Genomic DNA, 23,762 nt, shown 5'->3' on the forward strand with positions numbered 1-23,762 from the left:
TTTAAAGGTTCATGAAAGCTTCAGGAGCAAAAGAGGTTATTGGTCTTTGTGTCTCTAAATAAACCACGGTGTAAGAGAGAAAACGAGTGTTTGAAAAGTGCTAAAGTTCATATTAAGCAAGGCAAGTCCATCTTCGGAGAAAGGTCTCCTCCGGACTTGTTCTCTGGTGCTCCCACCCCCAACTAAACCGGCTGCAGCCACAGCCATGTAAACGCAGTCAGGCAGGCGCGCGCGCGCACACACACACGCACACAAGCATCTTGGGGCTCAGAGAAAAGTTCTGCTCAGTAAATGAGTGTCCTTCCCTTCGCTACCGGTTGTAATTTCCCCCCTTCCCTCTCCCCATTTTCTCGGTCTCCACCCTAAGGCCGAAATTCCTTGCAGCCAGGAACCGCGATTGCTGGGCCTCCGTAGCTCAGGACCTGCACTGGTTTGGCTGCCTTGGAGCGTCTTGGCCCGCGCACCCAGCGGTCCCGGAGGAGCCGAGGCCCCAGCCGACGGATTGAAAAGGATGGGTGTAGGGCAGGTTAAGAGATTATGCGTAGGGCTCAGGATCTGGGTGAAAGGCTCCGGCAACAAGACCCGGTTTACAGGCTGAGAGTGCATTTCCGGGGCAAGCCCAGGACCAGGATCACGGGGTAGGCGGAGCTCTGCGAGCCGGGGGTGGAGTTGTGGACGATCTGGGCGGGGCTTTGCGTGGCAAGGGCGGAGCTCTGCGTGGCCAGAGTGGGCTTAGGACCTAGAGGGACGGGGCTCTGAGAGGAGGGGAAAAGGCGATCGGGACCCTCAGGGCGGGGTTCTGAGTGGCGTGTCAGGGAGTAATCGGGACTGGCAGTGGCGGGGCTGTGCGTGGTTGGAGTAAACTTGGAGCCCACAGGGACCCGCAAGGGCCCGGCTCTGCGTGGCTGGCTTGGACAAGCAGGGGCGGGGCTCTGTGTGGCTGGGTAGGTAGGAATCGCGACAGGCAAGGGGCGGGGCTCTGCGTGGCAGGGCTGGCCGAGATGGGACAGGCAGGGGCGGGGCTCTGCCAATTGGGTCTCGGACGAGCAGGGGACGGGTCTCTACATCGCGTGGCAGGCGGAGATGAGACCAGCAGGGGCGGGGCTATGGGGGCGGGGCTGGAGGAGCCGGAACCCGCAGGGGCGTGCTCTGTATGGCGGGGCGGGAAGGATCGGAAACGGCAGGGGCGGGGTTCTGCGTGGAGGGGCGGGGTTCTGCGGGAGGGGCGGGGTTCTGCGTGGAGGGGCGGGCCCGGGGCCCGTGGCGACCCCGGGCCGGGTCTGGGCGGCCGGCGGGCCGTGGCAGGAAGCCGGAAGCAGCCGCGGCCCCAGCTCGGGAGACATGGCGGGCGTTAAAGGTAGCTGGTCCTGCGGTGGGGTGTGGCCGCCGTCCCGGGCTAAGCCTGGAGTTGCGCTCTCAGCGTGTGGGCGGGGAACGGCCTCCCCCAAGCCTGCCGCTCTCCCCTTCTCTCCGGGGGCGGAGGAGGCGCTCACCCTCTTCCTTCGCCCCGCAGGATGCGGGTGGAACCTCACTGGTCTTCACGCTCCTGCCGGTCTCTCCGGGACCCTCCAGGCGAGCCAGGAGCAGTACCCTTCTTGGAGACCCGGGTAGACCAGGAGCATCACCTCTAGGCTCCTCAGTACCCCCGCCCCCATCTCTGCTCAGTTTTAAACGGACTGGGTTTCCATTTCCCGACATGTCCACCCTGACGCCTCTCCTCCCTCTTCCTGCCGCTCCGCAGTTTCCAGTTTCTTCTAGAGCAGCCATTGTCTCCAGTCTTCTCGGCCCCGGGGTTCTTAATTCTTTCGGTACTGATGAGTTTTCCTAGTTGGGCAGAGTTGACTGCAGGCAACAGAAAGCCCACGGAAATGCTGTATTTCTCATAATTGTGGAGAATAGATTGGGTGGAATGTTATCGCTGCTTTCTTTAGTGTTTATTCATCTATGGACAGACAAGAAAGTAGTGTTTGTACAGAGAGTGTTCAACTACAGGGGCAGTTGAAAAAGGAGGTACCAAGAACGCCGCTTCCCTTATCTGTATGACTTTAGAGAAGTGGGGGATGGCAGCGGTAGGAGAGGCTATTGGAAGGCTTCCTGTTATTTTGGTAGGAAACCATTCGATTTCTGATGTTTGAATAGAGTAGTGTAACTTGTTTCTATGTTGGAGTTAACTTCCATCTTTGGAATTGGTAACCAAAGATCTTCCTAGTTAATCAACATCTGTTATAAACAACGATATATTTGCATGCATGTGTGTGCACTCTGAAATTTATCTGAGTATGTGAGCTATTAGCAGACACATTGTATCATTATTTCTGGCTGACTTTTATATTCACCATCAGTTTAGTAAATGTGATTTACTTGGACAGTGTCCAGTGTGTAACGTGTCCATTTGAAGACAATGCAGAAAAGGGGTGACCGATAGTATCCCAGTACTGGACTGCGCTGTGCTTAGTCATGCCCAGAAACTATCAAGTAATGATACTGTTTATGTGTGAATGTGTTAGAAATTGTGATGTAGTGAAAAGGAAGACCATGAAATGGAAAAGGACTAAGGGAAGGAAGCTACAAATAGTTCACTAAGGGGTGAACTATCTTACAGATTGAGGGACCATTGTATGCCTGTGACTTGGGATAAAAAGATAAAAGTTATTTTTGGGTGACAGAACTGGAAATGATTATATTACTGTTGAAGTGTCCAAGGTGTCCTTAGATAACAGGAGGAGCACAAAGATGGTGTTATGGATTAAATTGTATCCCTCAAAAGGTATGTTCAAGTTCTAACTCTCCGGTATCTGTGAATGTGACCTTATTTGGGAATAGAGTCTTGGCAGATGTTATCATTAACTTGATGATGATACTGGATTAGAGTGTGCCCTAATCCAATGACTAGGGTCTTTATAAAAAGGGGGGGGTGTCAGAATTTACACATGGAATCACAGGGAGAACACTGTATGGAGACAGAGGCAAAAATTGGACTGAGGCAGCTAGAAGCCAGGAAACATCAAAGATTGCCAGCAACCACCACGAGTTAGGAAAAAGCAAGGAAAGATTCTTCCTTAGAGCCTTCAGAGGAAGCATGGTCCTGCCAATACCTTGATTAGAGACGTCAAGCCCCCAGAAGTGTGAGAAAATAAACTTCTGTGGTTCTAATGGTCCAGTTTGTAGTATGTTGTTAATGGCAGCCCCAGGAAACTAACACAGATGGGATAACTTAACCCTGCTCTGGGGAGAAAAAGGCAGTTCTTGAATTGAATCTAAAAAAATCAGTAAGGCGTCACCTGGCTAAGGAGGGAGCAAGGACAGTTTTTCCAAGTGGGGAGAATTGTGCCAGATCAACTCGTAGGCTGTGAAAGTGGCTGTGAAGGGGTGACACCAGCGTTGTGTATTTGAGAGATTGCTGTCTGCTGCTGCTGTGTGGAAGATGGATCGGAAGAATCAAGGTTGGAGGCAGGCATGAGATGGTGAGGGCATGCACCAGGGCAGTAGTAGAGGGTTCAAGAGAGGAAGGTGGGTATCTTAGTCCTTTAGGGCCGCTCTAACAAAAATACTGGAAACTGGATGGCTTACAGAGCAAACATTTGTTTCTCAATTCTGGAGACCGAGAAGTCCAAGATCAAGGTGCCAACAGATGCAGGGTCTGGTGAATGTCTGCTTCCTGGTTCATAGACATCTCACTGTGTCCTCACATGGCAGACAGGGCAAGGGAGCTCTGGAGTATCATTTATGAAGGCACTAATCCCATCCATGAGGGTCCCACCTTCATGACCTAATCACCTCCCAAAAGCTTTAAGTACCATCACATTGGCAGGAGGATTTAACATGAATTTGGGGAGGGAACATGCTCATTCAGTGTATAGAGGTGGTTTTGAGTGACACCTGGGAGGTTGAGTCACCTTAACTTGATGATCTTCTGTAAGACAGAAGGTGATGATAGTGTTCGTTGGTCTTTCAGGATAGAACTTAAAGGGAAGAATGTGTTTGGAAGGAGAGGGTGGGATGTTTGGGTTTTATACATGTCGACTTTGAGGTCCTTGTTGGCTACCTGGGCAGAGAAGTCCAGATTGGAGTTGGAGGTGCAGGCCTAGGTCCCAGGACCTGTTCTGGGCTGCAGCATCAGATGTGGCTGGGCCCTCGTGATACTAGGGAACTTTGGGTCAAACGCAATGTCTCAGCAGAAGGACAGTCTAAAGAAATGAAGTTGGATTCCTTGTTAGCTCCAACTTTAAAATATGGCAGAGGATGTTGATTCCCCCCAAAAAGAAAAAAGAATCAATCAACTGGAGATACATTTGTGAACCTTGAGAGATGGGTGTCACAGACCAGAAAGAAGAGGTCTCTGGTTCCTAGCTTTGAAGAAGGGAGTGATACAAAAGGTCAGGCACAGGGAAGGGATAGTGCCAACCAAGAAAAGACCATCTGTAATGAAACAATATGCGAAAAGTTCCTTTTGTACGTTTTTCTTTAAAAAGTGACATGTACGACATGGAAGAGTACAAAAATTAAAATTGGCAGTTTTGTTTTGTGCCCTAACGTCTATATACTTCCAGATGTTTTTAAAAAGCACCTTCGCATCTTCCTATAAAACAGTCTCCCTAAATCTCTTAAAGTAAAAGGAAGCAATCAAAATGTTAATTAATTTAGTGAATGACTAATTGTGAGTATTATGGATTTTTTTCAGAAGAAAATTTGGCTAAATTGTGTCTGGTGCTTTGAATTTATACCTTTAGCAAAGAATATTGCTAAAATGAGCAAGTACCTTCATCAGTCAGCATTTATTTATGGAACACCTTCTTTTTGCCAAACACTTCACATGGATTATCCCCTTTACTTCTCATAAGCTGCATGATAAGGTGGCACCATTATTCCCATTTTATAGGTGAGAAATTTGATTGAAAAGGTTCAGTTTCTCTCCAAGGTCACACAGCCAGTTGGTGGCAATGTTGAGATTTGAACCCATGTTGGTGACTCAGAGCTCAGGATTTTTTTTAACAACCTTGATACTCTGTCTCCCACTCAGCAGCATGACAAGGACAAATAACGTTCCTACCCCCTCAGCGATTAGTGTTGAACAGATGCAGGGAATAAATATTTTATTTGGTGGATACTACTTGGGAGTCATTTTGTATGAAAACATGAAAGTAGTCTTCAAATACTTGAAGTACTGGGGTTGGGAGAGACAGAATGATCAAAGGGCATATATATATATATTACAGTGAGGCAGTTTTGGATATAATTTGAAGAAAGGATTTTCAGCATTTAGATACTATCAGAAGGAAATGACATGCCTCAGGCAGTAGTGAGTTCTCTTCACTGCAGTTGTGCAGACAAGCTGGTTGGCCTCTTGTGACAAATAGAGGGAATTTATATATTAGATAGGGGTTGGAAAATGCTTGAGACCTTTCTCACCTAGTGATTTTAAAGTGGTGGACACAGGCAGTCATTTGCTAGTCAAATGTGATGTCAACTAATGAAATAACTACATTTGTGTAAATTGGGAACCTTTTACTTCTTTAAGTGAATGTTTTTGTTTAAGATATAACTCACATACCATAAAATTAACCTTTTAAAAGTGGAACATTCTATGGTTTTTAGTTTATTCACAAGTTTGTGCAACCGTTGCTACCATTTAATTCCAGAACATTTCACACACACACCGCCCCCCCCCCCCCCCCCCCCCCCCCGACGCCCCAGAAGAAACTCCATACCCATTAGTAGGCACTCCCATTCCTCCCCTCTTCCCCCAGGTCCCTGGCAACCACTGATTGGGACCTTTTAACTCTTGGTTTTATTTTTCACAGCTCTTGTGGCATTATCCTTCAGTGGGGCTATTGGGCTGACTTTTCTTATGCTGGGATGTGCCTTAGAAGATTATGGGTAAGTGTTCATTTCAAAAAGAACTATTCTTGTTTTTGTGCGTTTGTCACTGTTCCTGTGAGTGTTAGCAAGTTTAGTGAATTTAGCGCCGGGCTCTAACCAATGAGTTAGTGAAGTCCAGGTCCATTCGTGGGTCAGTTATATTTGTGCAGAGAAAAGCTCTTTTTAGACTTGATGTATTCATTTAGTAAGCATTTCTTGAACACCTACTCTGGACCCGCTGGGGATATAAAAAGGAAGAGATACAGTCCTGTCCTCAAGGAGCTTGCAATTTGAGTTGTGCCTGAGAGGCAGACAGGCGTCGGTCTAGTCCATAAGATGACAGCTGTAGTGGAGACATGTGCACAGTACACGGAGAGCTTTGAGAAGGTGTATCTGAGTTTCTTTGGGAGAGTCAGGCAGGGCTGCAGAGAAGCTGTTGTCTTTAAGCTGAGACTTTGTGTCTAAATAAGAGTTTGTGGGGCTGATGAGTTAGGGGAGGGCATTCCAGGCAGTGGGAACATTCACCAAAATGTGTTTATTCAGCAACTCTTGGTTGAGTGCTTACCACATGCCAGCCACTGTTATGGGAACTGGAGATTAAGAAATAAGAACAAAGGTCCTACTCTCTTAGAGTCTGTGTTGCAATGGGGGAGATGGACACTAAACAGATTTAAAAATGTCCATTCTATCAGAGGTAGAAGTGTTATGAAGAATAAATGATAAAGGGCACAGAGACTGGGGAGACGGTGGTCAGGGAAGGCCTCATCTGAGAGGGTGACTTGTGAGCAGAAATGCAAAGAAAATAAGGAAGCAGGCCATGCCGGAAACTGGGGAAGGAGGACTTCAGGCAGTAGGAAAGTCATATGCTCAGGCCCACAGACATTAAGGCATAGAGACTCTCCAGGAAACCACATGTGGTTCATTATGGTAGAGCATAGAGTGTAGCTGGGATGAGCAATAGAAGGGTTGGTCAAGGATGTAGAGTCAATCAGTCTTTAGGGCACTGTATGCCATGTAAAAGAGGTCAGATTTTACACTTCAAGCCATAGGAGCTGGAAAAATATCCTGAGAATAGGTTTGGAGGGTGAGGGGGTTTCTGTTTGAAAAAAGTCAGTCTGGCCAAAATGTAAGAGTGGATAGCAAGGTGCTGAGACTGCCGTCAGGACACGCAGTAGGGCACTACTGTCATACAGCAAGCAAAATGTCGGGCCGTGGCAGTAGGAATGAAATGAAAGGAAAGAGAGAGATCTAGGTGGCAGAACTAACAGGTTTTGTTAACTGATGTCAGGATTCAGCAGGGGGAGGGGGTTCTGGGATGCCTCCCAGGTGATTGGTTGAGCATCTAACTGCACAGGAGATGCTGGGACTAACTTAAACCAGCTGGAGCTAGTTGTTGGGACATTTGATGAGTTCAGATCTCTCACCCCAGTCCTGGCCAGAGATTGTCTAAACACAAGAGGGAGCCGGTTGTAAGCAATAACTTCTATTTGTCCAGAGTGTTTGCAGCTGTTACCAGAGTCTGGTTTTTAAGGATATAAGGTATTATCCTCATTTCTAGCTGGGAAACAAAAGCCCAGCGTGGTCAAAGACTTAACCCAAGTCGCACAGTATTAAGTGGCAGAGATTGGACTCATGTTCTCACTCTCTTGACCATTATTCTACAACCAACTCTAAATCCAGGTGTTCTAATTCTCTACGATCTCTATAAGGTTTTAAACAAAAACGAGCCATTTACTGCTACTACAAAGAAAGTAATTTTATATTTAATGATGGTGACCCAGGATTATCCTGTACATCAGGAGTCAGCAAACTGGCCCACAGGCCAAACATGGCCTGATGCCTGTTTTTGAAATTAAATGTTTTATCAGAATACAGCCACACTCATTTATGTACCATCTCTGGCCACTTCTGCACCACAGGGGCAGAGTTGTATAGTTGAGGCAGAGACCCCGTGACTTGCAAAGTCTAAAATATTTACTGTTTGGCCTTTGCAGAAAAAGTTTGCCAATCTCTGGCCTACACGTTTTCTGAATAGTGTATATTTAATACCCAAATTTTGTATGTAAACAAGGTTGCTTCTACATTAATAGTTCTCATAGTTGAATATTGATCGCTTACTATGAATGGGAACACAGTGCCTTAGATTGTTGTACAGAAAACTCTCACTATATTCTAGGAAGTTAATAATTAAGAGCTCCTGGCTGTTGGCATGTCAGGTCATAGCTGGGTCTCTTCCAGACCTCTTCTTGTCTCTGTATCTGTGTTTCCTCACTGGTAAAATAAAGGCTTTGAACTAGATAATCTCTAACAGCCCCTTCAACAATATTATTTGGTGATTCTTGAAACCCACTATAATCCCTATAGTTTAGAATTAGGAGTTAGAATTCAGTGTGTACATCTTGAGTCCTCTTGATGAAGGGCATTTCCCCTTCTTGCTTTTTGGTTGCTGTCCCGTACTCCTAGATCTGTGGCTGAAATAAGCTTTCATTACAGTCTAGCTTTGTCACAACTTCTGCTTAGAGGTGCTGACTGTCGGGGTGGACCTCCGTGTATTACTGTGATGTGGATATTTTAAAGTGAATAGAGACTTTCCTTTTTTTTTTTTTCTCTCAAGGAATGAAGCATAATAAACATCTGACTGATGGAGAAAAATATTTTTGAAGTATTTATAGAGCAAATGTAATTGAAAAGCCGATGACAATTTTTAATAAATACAAAACATTAAAATTTGGGAAGAAAACTTTTTTGCATTATGGTATTATTATGTCTTACAATAAAGATTAGAGTATATCTAAAGTTTGTACTGGTAAGCATATTTAGTTTTATGATTTCCATACTTAAAATTCATTTTGTTCATTTAGTAAGTGGTAATGGAATACCTCATCTCGGCCCTGGGGATAAATGGTGATTGATTGAGACAAATTAGATTCTTGGTCTCATAAACAAGGAAATATCAAATAGGGATAAATGCTGGCAAAAAGTCAAGAGGGTGATGTGCTCAAGGGTAACTTGAAGTATTTAAAATGGATGGTCAGTCTTATTTCACTTAACATAATATCCTCTATGTCCATCCATGTTGTCTCAAGATCTTGTTCTTTTTTATGACTGAGTAATACTCTGTATTCCATGTATATCTTCCTTATCCATTCATCTGTTGATGGACTCTTGGGTTACTTCCATATTTTGGCTATTGTAAATAGTGCTGTAGTGAACATAGATGTGCATATATCTTTTTGAAATAGTGCTTTTTTGTTTTCTTTGGGTAAATATGCAGTAGAGGAATTCCTGGATCATATGGTAACTCTCATTTTGTGAGGAGCCTCCATACTATTTTCCACAGTGGTTGCACCAATTTACATTCCCACCAACAGTGAATAAAGGTTCCTTTTTCTCCACATCCTTGCCAACACTTGTTATATCTTGTCTTTTTTTTTTTTTTAAGTTTATTTATTTATTTTTGAGAGAGGAAAAGAATGAGCAGGGGAGGGGCAGAGGGAGGGAGAGAGAGAATCCCAAGCACCCTCTGCACTGTCAGTGTAGAGCCCAGCATGGGGCTCAAACTCATGAACTGTGATATCATGACTTGAGCCGAAGTCAAAAGTTAGATGCTTAACTGACAGAGCCACCCAGGTGCCCCCATGTTGTCTTTTTTTTTTTTAATTTTTTTTTTAAATGTTTATTTTTGAGAGAGAGAGAGAGAGAGAGTAAGTGGAGGAGGGGCAGAGAGAGAAGGAGACACAGAATCCAAAGCAGGCTCCAGGCTCTGAGATACCAGCACAGAGCCCGATGTGGGGCTTGAACCCACGAACGTGAGATCATGACCTGAGCTGAAGTTGGACACCCAAATGACTGAGCCACCCAGGTGCCTCGCCCCCATGTTGTCTTTTTGATACTAGCCATTCTGACAGGTGTGAGGTGATATCTCACTGTAGTTTTGATTTGCATTTCCCTGATGATGAGTGACGTTGAGCATCTTTTCATGTGTCTGTTGGCCATCTGGATGTCTTCTTTGGAAAAATTCTATTCAGGTCCTATGCCCTTTTTTAATTGGATTATGTAGGTGTTTTTTGGTGTTGAGTTGTGAAAGTTCTTTCTATATTTTGGATATTAGCCCCTTTTTGGATGTATCATTTGTAAATCTCTTCTCCCATTCAGTAGGTTGCCTTTTCATTTTATTGATGGTTTCCTTCGCTGTGCAAAAGCTTTTTATTTTAATGTATTCCCAGTAGTTTGATTTTGCTTTTGTTTCCCTTGCCTGAGGAGACATATCTAGGAAAATGTTTCTAAGGCTGATGTTAAAGAGATTACTGCCTGTGTTTTCTTCTAGGAGTTTTATGATTTCAGGTCTCACATTTAGGTCTTTAATCCATTTTGAGTTTATTTTTGTGTACGTTGTAAGAAAGTGGTCCAGCTTCGTTCTTTTGCATGTAGCTATTCAGTTTTCCTACTAGCATTTATTGAAGAGAACAAATTGGGGTTGGGCAGAATGTGAGGGCAGTGGGAGATGCAGGCTTCCAGTCATGGAATGACTAAGTCACAGGGATAAAAGGCACAGCATAGGGAATATAGTCAGTGGTATCATAATAGCAATGTATGGGGACAGATGGCAGCTACACTTGTGAATATTGCATATTGCATAGAGTTGTCGGCATCACTGTGTTGTACCCCAAAAACTAAAGCATCAACTATACTCCAATAAAAAATAAATAAAATTGAATGATCAGGGAAAGCCACTTTTAGGAGGCCTCTCAGCTTAGATTGCACAAGAAGGAGCCAGCCAACGAGAAGACAGGGAGGAGAGCATTCCAGGCAGAGGGTTTTTGCTAGTGCAGAGGCCCTAAGATGGGGATGAGCTCAGAGTGTTTCAGGAACAGAAAAAAGGCTGGCGTGGCTACTGACTGAGTGTATAAAGAGAAGATGGCACAATGCAAATGGGAGAAGTTGGCCAGATCATGGAAGGCTTTGTAGGCCAGGGAAAGGAATCTGGGTTTTACCAAGCCATTGAAGGGTTTCCAACGTGTATACACTCAGAAGATCTCTGTTGAGTTAGTGGGTGCAAAGTGGGTGCACTGTCTTGCGTTCTATAGGGAAAGCAAAGGTGACTGAGTGAAGATTCTGCCTTCAAGAAATTACAGCTCAGGAATAACAGAAAACAATAAAGATTCTTGATTACACATTGTGTAGTTTTTTTTTTAACACAGGGTATGGTATCGACATACTAATGGACTAGTAATTTTTAAAAATTTTTTAAAAATTTATTTATTTTGAGAAAAACAGACACAGCACGGGCAGGGGAGGGGCAGGGAGAGAGGGAGAGAATTCCAAGCAGGCTTCACGCTGCCAGCACAGAGCCTGATGTAGGGCCTGAACCCACGAAACTGTGAGACCATGACCTGAGCCGAAACCGCGAGTCGGATGCTTTACTGACTGAGCCACCCAGGTATCCCTGGACTAGTAATTTTTAATCATTGCACCTTACCTGTTCCTGGTATAAATCATCTCATGTACGAGCATTGACCATTAAATTAATAATTGTTTGACCTAGACACTGAAGATAATTCTAACTTTGAAATGGCAGCATGTCTTTACAATGTAACCGTAACTTTTCTTTTTGGGTTTCTTCTGGGTCCATCCGACAGCGTTTACTGGCCCTTGTTTGTCCTGATATTTCACGCCATCTCTCCCATCCCCCATTTCATTGCCAAAAGAGCAACGTATGACTCTGATGCCACAAGTAGTGCCTGTCGGGAGCTGGCATATTTTTTCACTACTGGAATTGTTGTTTCTGCCTTTGGATTTCCTGTTATTCTTGCCCGTGTGTCTGTGGTAAGTTTTGTTTTCTCTTGTTTTGCTTGGTTGTTGCTGAGTTTACTTCAGAACATCAGTTTCACTGCCATTGCTTAGGCTTAATTCTCAAATCCAGATGTGTTTGTAGTTTCTCTTTTCCATTTTAGATCTCCCTATCAGTGCCTTGGCTATGTTTTCAGAATGCTTTCTTTGTCTCTCTCACAACTTTTAGCCGGGGCATGTGATTTCTTGCTCTTTAAACTGTTTTCTGGAATTGTGCTTATCAAATCCTTGCCTCTTAGGGCGATCCACAGAGAATGTAATAGCAATGCTTTTCTGGTTCCAAAATGAACATCACATCAAATTCTTCTGCATATAGGATCGTGAACACAGTTTCCAACTCAATACTATAGGCATCTTTTAAGGTGCAAGAAGATACAGTGAATAAGATGCCATCTTCATATCCAGTATAATTGTTTTCTTTTTGTCTCCAAAACACACATTGTGGGTATAATTTATTCACTTCTTTCTTTTTTAACGTTCACTGCTTTTCATGCTACTTGCTTTTATTCCCCCTAACTACATACTGTTTCAATTTCATGAAACTCTTATTTGGGGCATTGGATCTTGGGGACATCTGCTATTTGTAAGATACCAGGAATAAGAGCCAGACATTGTCTGTGTCCCAGAGGCACAGAAACTAGCCTGATGGGTAAGTACACTATGAATGTATTATGTGTGATAATTGAAACATGATCACACCACCATAGGAGCACCAGGAAGAGAGAAATTCCAACTGGCATTTGATGTAGGCCTCAAAGGCTAAATAAGGTTTTGATTCAAGTAGGGAAGGCTGTTCTATGGAATGGCACCCAAGTGTGAAAATGCAATATGTGGAATAAATAGCAGTTCAATATGGCGGAGTCAAAAGGACGTGATTGAGAAGGAGGCTAGAAAGGTTGGGGAAGCCCACTTGCGCAGGCTCTTGAATGCTATGCCAGTTTGAACTCTATTTAGATGAGAAGCATTGGAGCTTTTTGAATGCCAAATCTTCAAGACCTTACTCTCCTTGTGCTGTAGACTAATATTTAAGTTTGGCTGTAAGGATTTCTGTTTTATGAAGAAACTTTCATTGATGTTTTCTTTCTGTTGCTTAAATTAAAACAAAATGCCCACTAGAGGGTACTCTCATCCCCTACTGCGCCTCTGTAGAACCATCTGCCACGCTGGGAAGCTGTTTTCATTTGTATGCAGATTATTATTTAAAGTCTGTTCTTGCCTAGAAAAGAAACAGACCAATCCATAATTCTCTGCAACTCCTGTTTTCCTGAAAGGAGGCAATGGGTATAGATCTTTTAGTACCCGGTATTATAATTAGACCCTTTATATTCTGGGTGCTTTTATTTTACTTAAGGCAATCATTGTCTACTGAAAACATGTTGAGAAATATGTCTAATGGGGAAAATGATAAGGATGATACAGACTTAATTATCAAGCATCACGAAGTAATTAGGCTAATTACTGAATAGTTCACTGTCTCCTGCCTGTTAGGTTATTAAGCCTTTTAGCAGTTTTATGTAATATTTCATTGGATGATTCTAATGCAGAAAATAACAGAGATTTTCAAAGAGTATGATATGAAGAAAGTAAAGATTTAATCCTCTTTCCTTGTGTTTCAGATCAAATGGGGAGCCTGTGGCCTTGTGCTGGCAGGCAATGCAGTCATTTTCCTGACAATTCAAGGTTTTTTCCTTGTGTTTGGAAGAGGAGATGATTTTAGCTGGGAGCAGTGGTAGCACTTTATTCTGATAAATTGCATTTTATTTCTTAGAAGTCATGCTATATGTATTTGTGTGCACATGTGGCCTTTTACTATGAAATTTCCTATGCTATTTTTTTATACCTTTATATCATGTTCACTGTAAGAAGGACTACAGGAGAGAAAGCTCAGTTTTGTTTCCAGCTAATAGACCTCTCCATGTACTCAAGTTGAATTCTTTTATTTGTTTGGCTCTTCATATAGTCATGGTGCTCTCAGAAGATATATTAACACAGTCTTGTACACAGCCGTTCACTTGTGTGATGCATTTACATATTTTGCCTGGGGATGAGTGTGGGTAAGCAGACAGCACTGGAGCAAGTCTGTTCTACTCAGGACTTCCAAGATATACTTGTGGCCCAGAGAGAGCGGCTCCCTCTTTGTGTTGTAGACCCTTGCCTCTCGAAGTGTGGTCCATAGAGCACCTGGCATCTCTTAGGAGCCAGTTCATACAGAATCAGAGGTTCCCCCCGCCCCCCCCCCCCCCCGATCCAGTGCATTTTAGATGAGCTCCCAGGTGAATTACATGCACCTTAAAGTTTGACAAGTGCTGTCATAGGGGAATAAGTATCACCTCTAGTGTCCTTGTCTTCCCTTTGGCTGAACCTCTTAACCTCTCTGGGTATTAGCTGCTCGTTTGTAAAAATTGTTTCACCTGCCTTCATGTTGAGGCCTACTTCAGAGTCTCTCTGGTATTTGTGAAATGTCCAAACCTGTATTGTTCCTCACATTTGCGGAATTGTTCTCAGTAGGGAACAGTTATGTCTTCACTGTCTGAAAGGCAATAGCTCTTTTCACAGAGCTGGGGAAACAGAATAACTGCAAAGTAACAGAGTAACTGGGCTGTACCGAAGGAGGCCAGGCTGGAACCAGTCTCTGCTTTAGCAGGGGGGCAAGAGCAGATAGGTAATACTTTCTAACTTCCCTTTGTAATCACACACTTCTCCCAAGCTCCTTCTCTGTACTGCTTTCCACCTCCATCCCCCCTCCAAGCCAACACACTCCCAGCAGTTCTGATTTGCCTTTACTTCCTCACGGCTCTGACTTTTCCTTCCTACAGGAACAGGAGCCAAGTAGGCAAACAGAGGGTGCCCAAAGACGCTACTTACTGTCTTTCATGCCTTGTAGATCTTTTTATATATATGTATAAAACCCCTCTGCCACTTTTAAGTGAATCATTGTGAGTACGTGCCACGCTAGATCCTGTAGTCAGTTTTTCTAGCTCAACTTTTGGTCCAAGATCTATAAAGAAAAATATGGGAACTAGAACCACTTGATGAGAATACAATGATTTTAAAGGATTATTAATGTGTGATAACTGACACGCATTGAAAACACTAAAATTTTGAAGTTTGGAATCTGAGGAATTAGCATATCTTTTCGTATTCTGGAATGATCTGGGACTAGGAGAAGATAAAAGTGAAACCTAAAAGGATAATGTGCAGTTATATTGTGGCCTTGTGCATAATTTTATGTTTTCTTTTTTTTTAATATATGAAATTTATTGTCAAATTGGTTTCCATACAAAACCCAGTCCTCATCCCAAAAGATGCCCTCTTCAATACCCATCACCTGATTTTATGTTTTCAAAGTTCTTTGTACATATAGAATTGCTGATGTTATTTCCGATATTTATAATTAGAAAAATTATATAGACACTTTATAATTTTAGCCAGCGTTTTTAATAACACTTGCACTTACTTTATTGTAATAAATTTCTCTTTTAACACAAAAGAAAGTTTAATTTCAAAAGTCTTTATTCTGATGTAGCCTTGCTTAAAAGATAAAAAAAATAAAGTAAGAATCTCCTGGTGTTCTGAAATGGGTAGTTTGAGCAATACAGGAATAGCAATACATTTTAAGATACCATTTTGAATGTCTAGTTGGCTTGTAATAGCATTTCTTTTCCTAAAACGGAAATAGTGTTTAATTTATACTCCCTTTAACAAAAGTATCTTTGTTGCTTATACATATTTCATATTTCAGATAACCAAGGTAGCCTTAATATGTAGCCTTAAATAAAGCATTGCCTCTTGATTGTACTTCCAGAATGATATAAAGTACACATAGAGAATATTTGTAGCCATTCCCTAATAATGGAATGGTTTATTGAAGTGATAGATTGTTGGATTTGCTCTGTGTCTGAAAACAAACATTTATTTTTAGTGCTTAAGTGTCATTATAAATGCCAGTGGGAAGTATTGCTATGAATGTACAATACAGAAGTTTCCTTTTGATGACACACATGTTGGGCATTTCTTTTTCCTTATAAAAAGTTCATTTTTTTTTTTCCTGTATGCCATAGAAAATATTTTGGAGATTCAAAGCACATTGCTTACATTCTAAAACTAAGAATACACGTAAAGGATTGCTGACAAGTAATCTTATGAGGAAGTTCTTTATCATGTTCCAAACAACTGGTTTACAGGCAGACTTTGAAACACTTTCACACAGCAAGTGGGAGGTTGGTGATTGAGTGCCCAGGCCAAGCCTTCTGAGGGAGGCTAAACCCTGATGTAGTTGACTTACAATGCTCAAGGTACCTGCCTGAGTTTTGGGTCTTGGAAACAGGGTAGCGTGGACAGGGTGGAGAAAGGAAAGCGGAAGTTTCCACCTCTTTTCCTAAGAACAAAGGTCTTCAAGTTTTGCAGCACTTTCCATCCCCTAATGCCCTTGGGGTCCAAGTACATTCCCCTGAGTTTTGTTGGCCTCCTCTCCTGACAAGGGGCCTTCCTCCCAGCCTGCCCTACCTCCTGGGGCTCCTCATTTTCCCAGATCACCCACCTCTCTACTTCTACCCAGTCCATTTTCTTATTATAGCTGATACAGTGCAGTGTGAGGAAGAAAGCAGTCTGGTCTACCTCTTTCCCAGAAAGAAAGGAGGAGAAAGGAGGACTCATCTCCCCCTCATCTGGGGCCCTTACCAGTGCCCCCAATGTGTAGTGACCACGCCTGTGGCGGCTGCAGTTTTGCAGGGGAATGCCTTGGAACCCAACGGCTCATTCACAGAAAATGGTAGTGTTTCCAAGTACAGTGAAAAAGCATCCCAGTAGTTTATAGAAGGGTAATATATGGGTTAGGGGCAAACCTCTCATTCCTCATCCCTTCCTCTGGGTGGGTTCTCAGCTGGTCGTACTTTTCATGGTTGTTCCTGTTCCTCCACTTGTGGACTCACAGATTTTTCTTACAGTCCTCAAGATCTTTACCTCTGAGGTATTCCCTTCATGAAGACTCTTCTAGAGGCCACAACGTTTCATTAAGTTAATACCATTCCTTATGCTCTCAGGGAAATGCTTAGGAGATGTCACAAAAATATGACAAGTTTGCAAAAAATCCAGATTTTGCACCATAATTTGACCAAATTTTATACGGATGCTAGCATTTTCCAAGCATAGTAATTAGTTCACAACTAGAAATTGTTATTTCTGTAAATGGATGTAACTTGTGTGTTTTAATTGTTTTTCCCCATTCTGCCTCATGAAATACCTTATTTGCAAAAATCCCAGTGCATAATAGCTCATTATGCTATTACAATCACAAGGTGCTTTGTAGTGGCCATGCTACCGGAATAGAGCAGTGATACGTGTAACCCCAAACATGATGTGAACGATCTCCAGGACTGCTTTAGATTGCATTATATATGTATGACGACGATTATTTTTTAAATAAAACTTGTTATTTATACTTTCACAAAGACTTTTATGTACATTATTAAATTAAAATGTTTAATTTTTAGCAGATTGATTTCCCCAGTGTTTTTGTTTGGATAATCTTAACGTGCATGTGACTAGTGTTGAGCCTGTACTCACTGGGGTTGAAGAGAAGCCGTCCAGGCATATGCACAAACTGGAAAGAACCCAGGTCCTAATTACACCTGTGTTGTGGCTCACAATCCTGTGGGGAGACGTGGCTGTCGGGGCGTGCTTAATAATTCGCTGTATTGGAAAAGAGAGAGCACTTGATACTTTAAAAACACGCTGTACATACCCTGAAGAGTCTTTTTTTGTGCACTACAGAAAAAGAATGAACTGATGTAAAATACTGCTTAAGGAGTAATGTATCCTTTTGCACCGAACGTTTGGGGAAGAGCTGGTGTCTTTCTCACGGGGTGGGGGGGGGGGGGTGGCGGTTAGGCAGCTAGGTGACAAACGGAGCTGGTTATTTCTTCGTGTTGCCCAACTAAGTGTAAAGCTAAAGTTTTAGTAGAAATTTAATAATACCAACATACCTATAAAATGCCGGTAAAAAGAAAAACAGTTCCCAAGGAAACTTCTCTGGTCCAAGGGTTTGTACATATGCATTTTCATTTAGAAAGCACACTGGATGCATGGAGATTCCTCTGGGGCTGGGAATGGGTGCCTGGAGAAATCACGCACCTGGTATTTATCAGCATCTCCTGTTTTGAGATTAAAAAAAAACAACAAAAAACAGCACACTTTCCTATTTGTTTTTTGTTAGCTAAATGTGAATAAAAAGGTCTTGTCCAGTAATTGTGATTGGAAAGTTATCTTCTCCTTCGTACTTCCTAAAATGGCTCTTAAAAATTTCCACTGAAGTTATCAGTTTTTGCAAAAAGAAGTAGAAAACAAATGTCTGTTTAAAAAAAAAGAACTAAAGTTGGTGAAGAATTTAAATTTCAAGACTTACCCCACATTTTTTAAAACGTGTAACTTTGTAGAGAATGAATTCCAATTCCTTTTCTCTGTAGTCATCAGGCATAGTGCAAAATTAATAGATGATCATTTTGAAATAATTATCCCTGTTCAATATTGTCCATGTAGCCAAAGTGGTCCTAATCTTGAGGCTGCACAGTATCTTAATTGTTGCTGATCTCTTTATCAAAATTTGGGTAATTATAGATGTGTCACACACTCAAATTAATTATTAGATATTATTATATCAAAAGTTGTGCCTTCATTTTTTTTTTCAATCCTCGGAATAGCTTTAAACCATCAACTCAACCTGAGCTGGATAACTATTTTACTTAATAATTTAAAGCATAAATGCATCTATGTTTCTGCTTCAGTAGTATGTCCTCGCAGTTAAGAAACACATTTTATCACCATATTCTCTATCAACATTTATCTCCTATTTTTTCTATAGCTTAACAGTAAGGGGACATTGAAGGTTCTGGGGCAAATACACAGGCTCTTTGAAGGTGGGGCCCTAAGACACATCAGAGATATATGCAGGATGTCACATAAAACATATTTTTGAGGGCTAATTAGTGGCATGGGAAGCAACAGGATTAACACACTTCCCACAAATTTAATTTGGAAGTTTAATTTATCTATGTATAAAATACATTAAGGAGTAAACTTCATTTATGCAACAAAAACCCATCCTCTGTATCTGTACTCACTGACTTGGTGAGCTCATGCTGTCTCGTGGTTTTAAATACCTTTTGTAGGCAACTGGCACACATTTTAATCTCCAGCCCAGACTTCTCTAAACCCCAGAGTTGTATAACTAACTGCCAACACAATCTCTCCACTCGGATGCCTAGCAGGCATCTCAAACCCAGCATGTCCAAAATCAAACTATAGACACCCTGGTTCAGTGTCTCAGAACAAAAGGCTTGGAAGCGTTTCAGAACATATTGCACATCCCACATGCAGTCCATCAGGAAATCTTGTCACTTCTAGCTTCAGAATGTGTTCACAATCAAAGCATTTCTTACACCATCACTGCTAGTACTGTGGTTCAAGGACACTATCATATCTTGCCTGGCTTATTGCACTAGTCTCCCGACTGCTGGGTCCCCTGCTTTTGCCTGATTTCTCCTTCAGACTAGTCTCAACACCGCAGTCAGAGTGAGCCTGTAAAATGTAAAGCAGATGTCACTCTTCTGCCCCAGTGTCCTCCCATCTCACTTTAATAATAAAAAGACACATAATCCAGTTAAAAAAAATGAACAAAGGATCTGAATAGGCATTTCTCCAAAGATAGGCAAGTGACGAATAGATACATGAAAAAAAATGCTCAACATCGTGAGTCATCAGGGAGATGCAAATCAAAACCACTGTGTGATATCACTCCACACTTCCCTAGGATGGCTAAAATAAAAGACAGACAATAACAAGTATTGGCGAAGATACAGAAAAATTGGAGCCCTCATAAATTGCTGGTGAGAATGCAAAATTGTGTAACTACTGTAGAAGATTTTGGCAGTTCTTTAAAATGTTAAATATTGAGTTACAATAGGACCTAGAAATTCCATTTTCCTGGGTATATTGCCAAGAGAGATGAAAACATACATCATACAAAAGACTATACACAAATGTTCATAGCAGCATTATTGGTAAGAGTCAAAAAGTGGAAACAATCCAGATGTTCCTCAACTGATGAGTGGATAAAGTGGTATATCCATACAGTGGAATATTTTCAGCCATAAAAAGAGATGAAATACCAATACATCCTACAACATGGATGAGCCTTGAAAACATTATGTTAAGTGGAAAAAGGCAATTACAAAAGCCCACATATTGTATAATTCCATTTACCTGACATGTCCAGAATAAACAAATCCATAGAAATAAATTATAGGCATGTCGTTGCCAGTGACTGAGGGAAGGGAAAATGAGGAATGACTCTAATGGTCACAGAGTTTTCTGGAGGTGATGAAAATCATCTGGAATTAGTGGTGATGGATGCACAGCTCTTTGAATATACTAAAAGTCATTAGAATGTATATATTTTTTAGTTTTTTAAATTTTATTTTAAAATTAACATAAGCAGAGGAGAGGGGTAGAGGGAGGGAGAGAGAGAGAGAGAAAGAGAGGGAGGGAGAGAGAGAATCTTAAGCAGGCTTCCCGCTCAGCATGGAGCTTGATGTGGGGACTCAATCCCAGACCCTAGGATCATGACCTGAGCCGAAATCAAGAGTTGAAGACTCAACTGACTGAGCCACCCAGGCGGCCCTGGACTGTGTACTTTGAAATGGTGAATTGCATGGTACTTGAATTTCATCTCAATTTACAAAAATCATAAAAAACAGTCAAACAAAGAATAAAAGGTAGGAACAACCTAAATGTCTCATCAACTGTTAGGTGTGGTACAAACTTTTCATGGGTGATGAAGTGGTTCTAAATGGATTGTGGTGATGTTTGCACAACTCTATTAAAAACTGTTGAATTGGTGAGACAGGAAACCATCAAAACTCTAGAGGAGAAAGCAGGCAGCAACCTCTTTGACCTCAGCCGCAGCAATTTCTTGCTTGACACATCTACAAAGGCGAGGAAACTAAAAGCAAAAATGAACTATTGGGACCTCACCAAGATTAAAAGCTTCTGCACTGCAAATGAAACAATCAATAAAACTAAAAGGCAACTGACGGAATGGGAAAAGATATTTGCAAATGACATATTGGATGAAGGGTTAGTATCCAAAATCTATAAAGAACTTACCAAAGTCAACACCTGAAAACCAAATAATCCAGTGAAGAAATGGGCAGAAGACATGAATAGACAATTTTCCAAAGAATACATCCAGATGGCCAACTGACACATGAAAAGATGCTCATCACTTGTCATCAGGGAAATACAAATCAAAACCACAATGAGATACTACCTCACACTGGTCAGAGTGGCTAAAATGAACAAATCAGGAAACTACAGATGCTGGCGAGGATGTGAAGAAAGGGAAACCCTCTTGCACTGCTGGTGGGAAAGCAAACTGGTGCAGCCGCTCTGGAAAATAGTGTGGAGGTGTCTCAAAAAATTAAAAATAGAACTACCCTACAACCCAGCAATAGCACTACTAGGAATTTACCTAAGGATACAGGAGTGTTAATGCATAGGGGCACATGTACCCCAATGTTTATAGCAGTGCTTTCAACAATAGCCAAGTTATGGAAAGAGCCTAAGTGTCCATCAACTGATGAATGGATAAAGAAGATGTTGTTTATACATACAATGGAATACTAGTTGGCAATGAAAAAGAATGAAATCATGCCATTTGCAGCAACATGGATGGAACTGGAAAGTATTATGCCAAGTGAAATAAGTCAGAGAACGACAGATATCAATGTTTTCATTCATATGTGGATCTTGAGAAACTTAACAGAAGACCATGGGCGAAGGGAAGGTGAAAAAATAGTTATAAACAGAGAGGGAGGGAGGCAAACCACAAGAGATTCTTAAATACAGAGAACTAACTAAGGATGGGTGGGGTGGGGGGGGTAGGGGAAAATGGGTGATGGGCATTGAGGAGGGAAGTTGTTGGGATGAGCATGGGTGTTGTATGTAAGCCAATTTGACAATAAATTATATTAAATAGAGGGAAAAAATAAAAATGAATTGTATACGTTAGGTGAATTTTGTGGTATGTGAAATCTATCTCAATAAAGTTGCAAAATATAATGAATGAATGAACTCTCTGAAATACAAAAATAGTATTATTCTGTTATTCCCTGGCTTTGTGGGGAAAGATCTTCAGGAATCCAGCCAACACCAGAATAATTCAATTTATGAGGGGGTTTTAATTTAAACCTGCGTTGTCACTTTTCTAGATTTTGTAGAATTTGTCTCATTTCTCAGATTGTTTTAAATTTAAAATTTTAAAATGTATTTTTATTTTTAAAACACTTCTTTTTTTTTAAAGGAGGACCCAAAATTGTGTGTCAGACCCCACCAACCTTAGGACACTCCCTGATCATAATAGTGATCAAAACAGACAAAAATATTTCCCATATAGAACTTATATTTCAGGGGAAGAAGAATTAAAACTAGATAAATAAATGAAATATATGGTAGGTGCTGTTGGGGAACATGATCAGAAAAGACATGACCACAACTGACCCGTAAGCTGGACCCGGATTTTTGGAGGCTCCTCACTCCCTCCCCTTCCCTTGGGATGTGGGTTCCATTTGCCTTCCTTGCTCCCAGTGGCTGCTCCAAGGACATAGCCTTGAGATGGTGATGTGATGTTGAAAACACCTACACAGTATACATGACCAAGCCCAGTTAGGGCCTCTTTATAAGCTTTTAAGATTTGAAGGTCGGGTACAGGGATCCATTTCTCTGGCTACTGCCCAAGAAAACCCTTTATGGAAGTTCTCTTTGCTATTATTAAAATTGCCACCTACTGGGGCGCCTGGGTGGCGCAGTCGGTTAAGCGTCCGACTTCAGCCAGGTCACGATCTCGCAGTCTGTGAGTTCGAGCCCTGCGGAGCCCTGCGTCAGGCTCTGGGCTGATGGCTCGGAGCCTGGAGCCTGTTTCCGATTCTGTGTCTCCCTCTCTCTCTGCCCCTCCCCCGTTCATGCTCTGTCTCTCTCTGTCCCAAAAAATAAATAAAAAACGTTGAAAAAAAAATTTTTTTTAAAATTTCCACCTACTGACCTGAAGTGGCTGCCTCTTTCTTTGGTCTCTCCCTGCCCTCTGCATTAGGGGGGCTGGTTTCAGATTACACCAGGAAAACTCCTGAGAGGGTCATCAATCTACAGGTGCTATGGTGGGGAAAATATAGTAGGAAGGGCAGATAAATAGTATGTGGGGCCTTGTGGCTTTAGATAGGGTGGTGTGAAGCCACTGTAGTTCAGACCCAAAAGAGATGAGAAAGGGAGCAATAAGGGTTCAGAGGGCAAGTCAATCTTTGTACACATCCTTAATTAGTTCTTTAAGATGCTTTTCCAGAAACCCTAAGGTGGGTTGAAGAGTATACACATTTTTTGGTGGTACCAAATCATCTTCTTGTTTAGCAGTTCTTTTTTTTTTAAATCTTTTGTAATGTTTACTTATTTTTGAGAGAGAGAGAGAGAGAGAAAACAGCGTAAGCAGGGAAGGAGCAGAGAGAGAGGGAGACAGAATCTGAAGCAGGCTCCAGGCTCTGAGCTGTCAGCACAGAGCCTGACGTGGGGCTCAAACTCATGAGCCGACCAGTGAGATCATGACCTGAGCTGAAGTCGGATGCTCAACCGACTGAGCCATCCAGGCATCCCTTTTGTTTAGCAGTTCTTGAGAATATTCTCCCCTGCCAAAATATGTGTTTTCATATTTTAAAAGAATTACTAATTTATTCAGAAAAAAACCAACTTCAATGTTATTTTAAATGGAACATACATTTAAAAACTGGTGATAGTGAATTGTTTTTCATACTTATTTTCCTCTTTCTTTTGTGAATCACTTACATGTGTTTTAGGGCGTTTATCTTTTTATGTTTTAATTTTTGTTTAGAGAGAGAGCGAGGGTGTGATTGGGAGAGAAGGGGAGAGGGGCCGAGGGAGAGAGAGAGAATCCCAAACAGGCTCCACGTTCAGTGCAGAGCCCAATCTGATCCCACACCCATGAGATCATGACC

The 23,762-nt window shown here is 42.0% G+C and overlaps 2 protein-coding genes across 2 annotated transcripts in view; both read left to right on the forward strand.

The window, feature by feature from the left end:
• The first annotated feature begins 1,251 nt into the window (after window positions 1–1,251).
• Window positions 1,252–17,203, forward strand: LEPROT. Its single transcript, XM_042952041.1, has 4 exons — window positions 1,252–1,357; window positions 5,802–5,877; window positions 11,499–11,685; window positions 13,326–17,203. The coding sequence occupies exons 1-4, from the start codon at window positions 1,342–1,344 to the stop codon at window positions 13,440–13,442; spliced, it is 396 nt and encodes a 131-aa protein (XP_042807975.1). The 5' UTR covers window positions 1,252–1,341; the 3' UTR covers window positions 13,443–17,203.
• Window positions 5,818–23,762, forward strand: part of LEPR (leptin receptor) — a 190,152-nt gene continuing 172,207 nt past the window's right edge. The window contains exon 1 of the mRNA XM_042952035.1: window positions 5,818–5,877. The gene's annotated coding sequence lies outside the window, so the exon portion shown is untranslated. The remainder of the gene's footprint in view (window positions 5,878–23,762) is intronic.

The sequence above is a fragment of the Panthera leo genome, chromosome C1 (genome assembly GCF_018350215.1).
Source record: "Panthera leo isolate Ple1 chromosome C1, P.leo_Ple1_pat1.1, whole genome shotgun sequence".
Classification (NCBI taxonomy): domain Eukaryota; kingdom Metazoa; phylum Chordata; class Mammalia; order Carnivora; family Felidae; genus Panthera; species Panthera leo.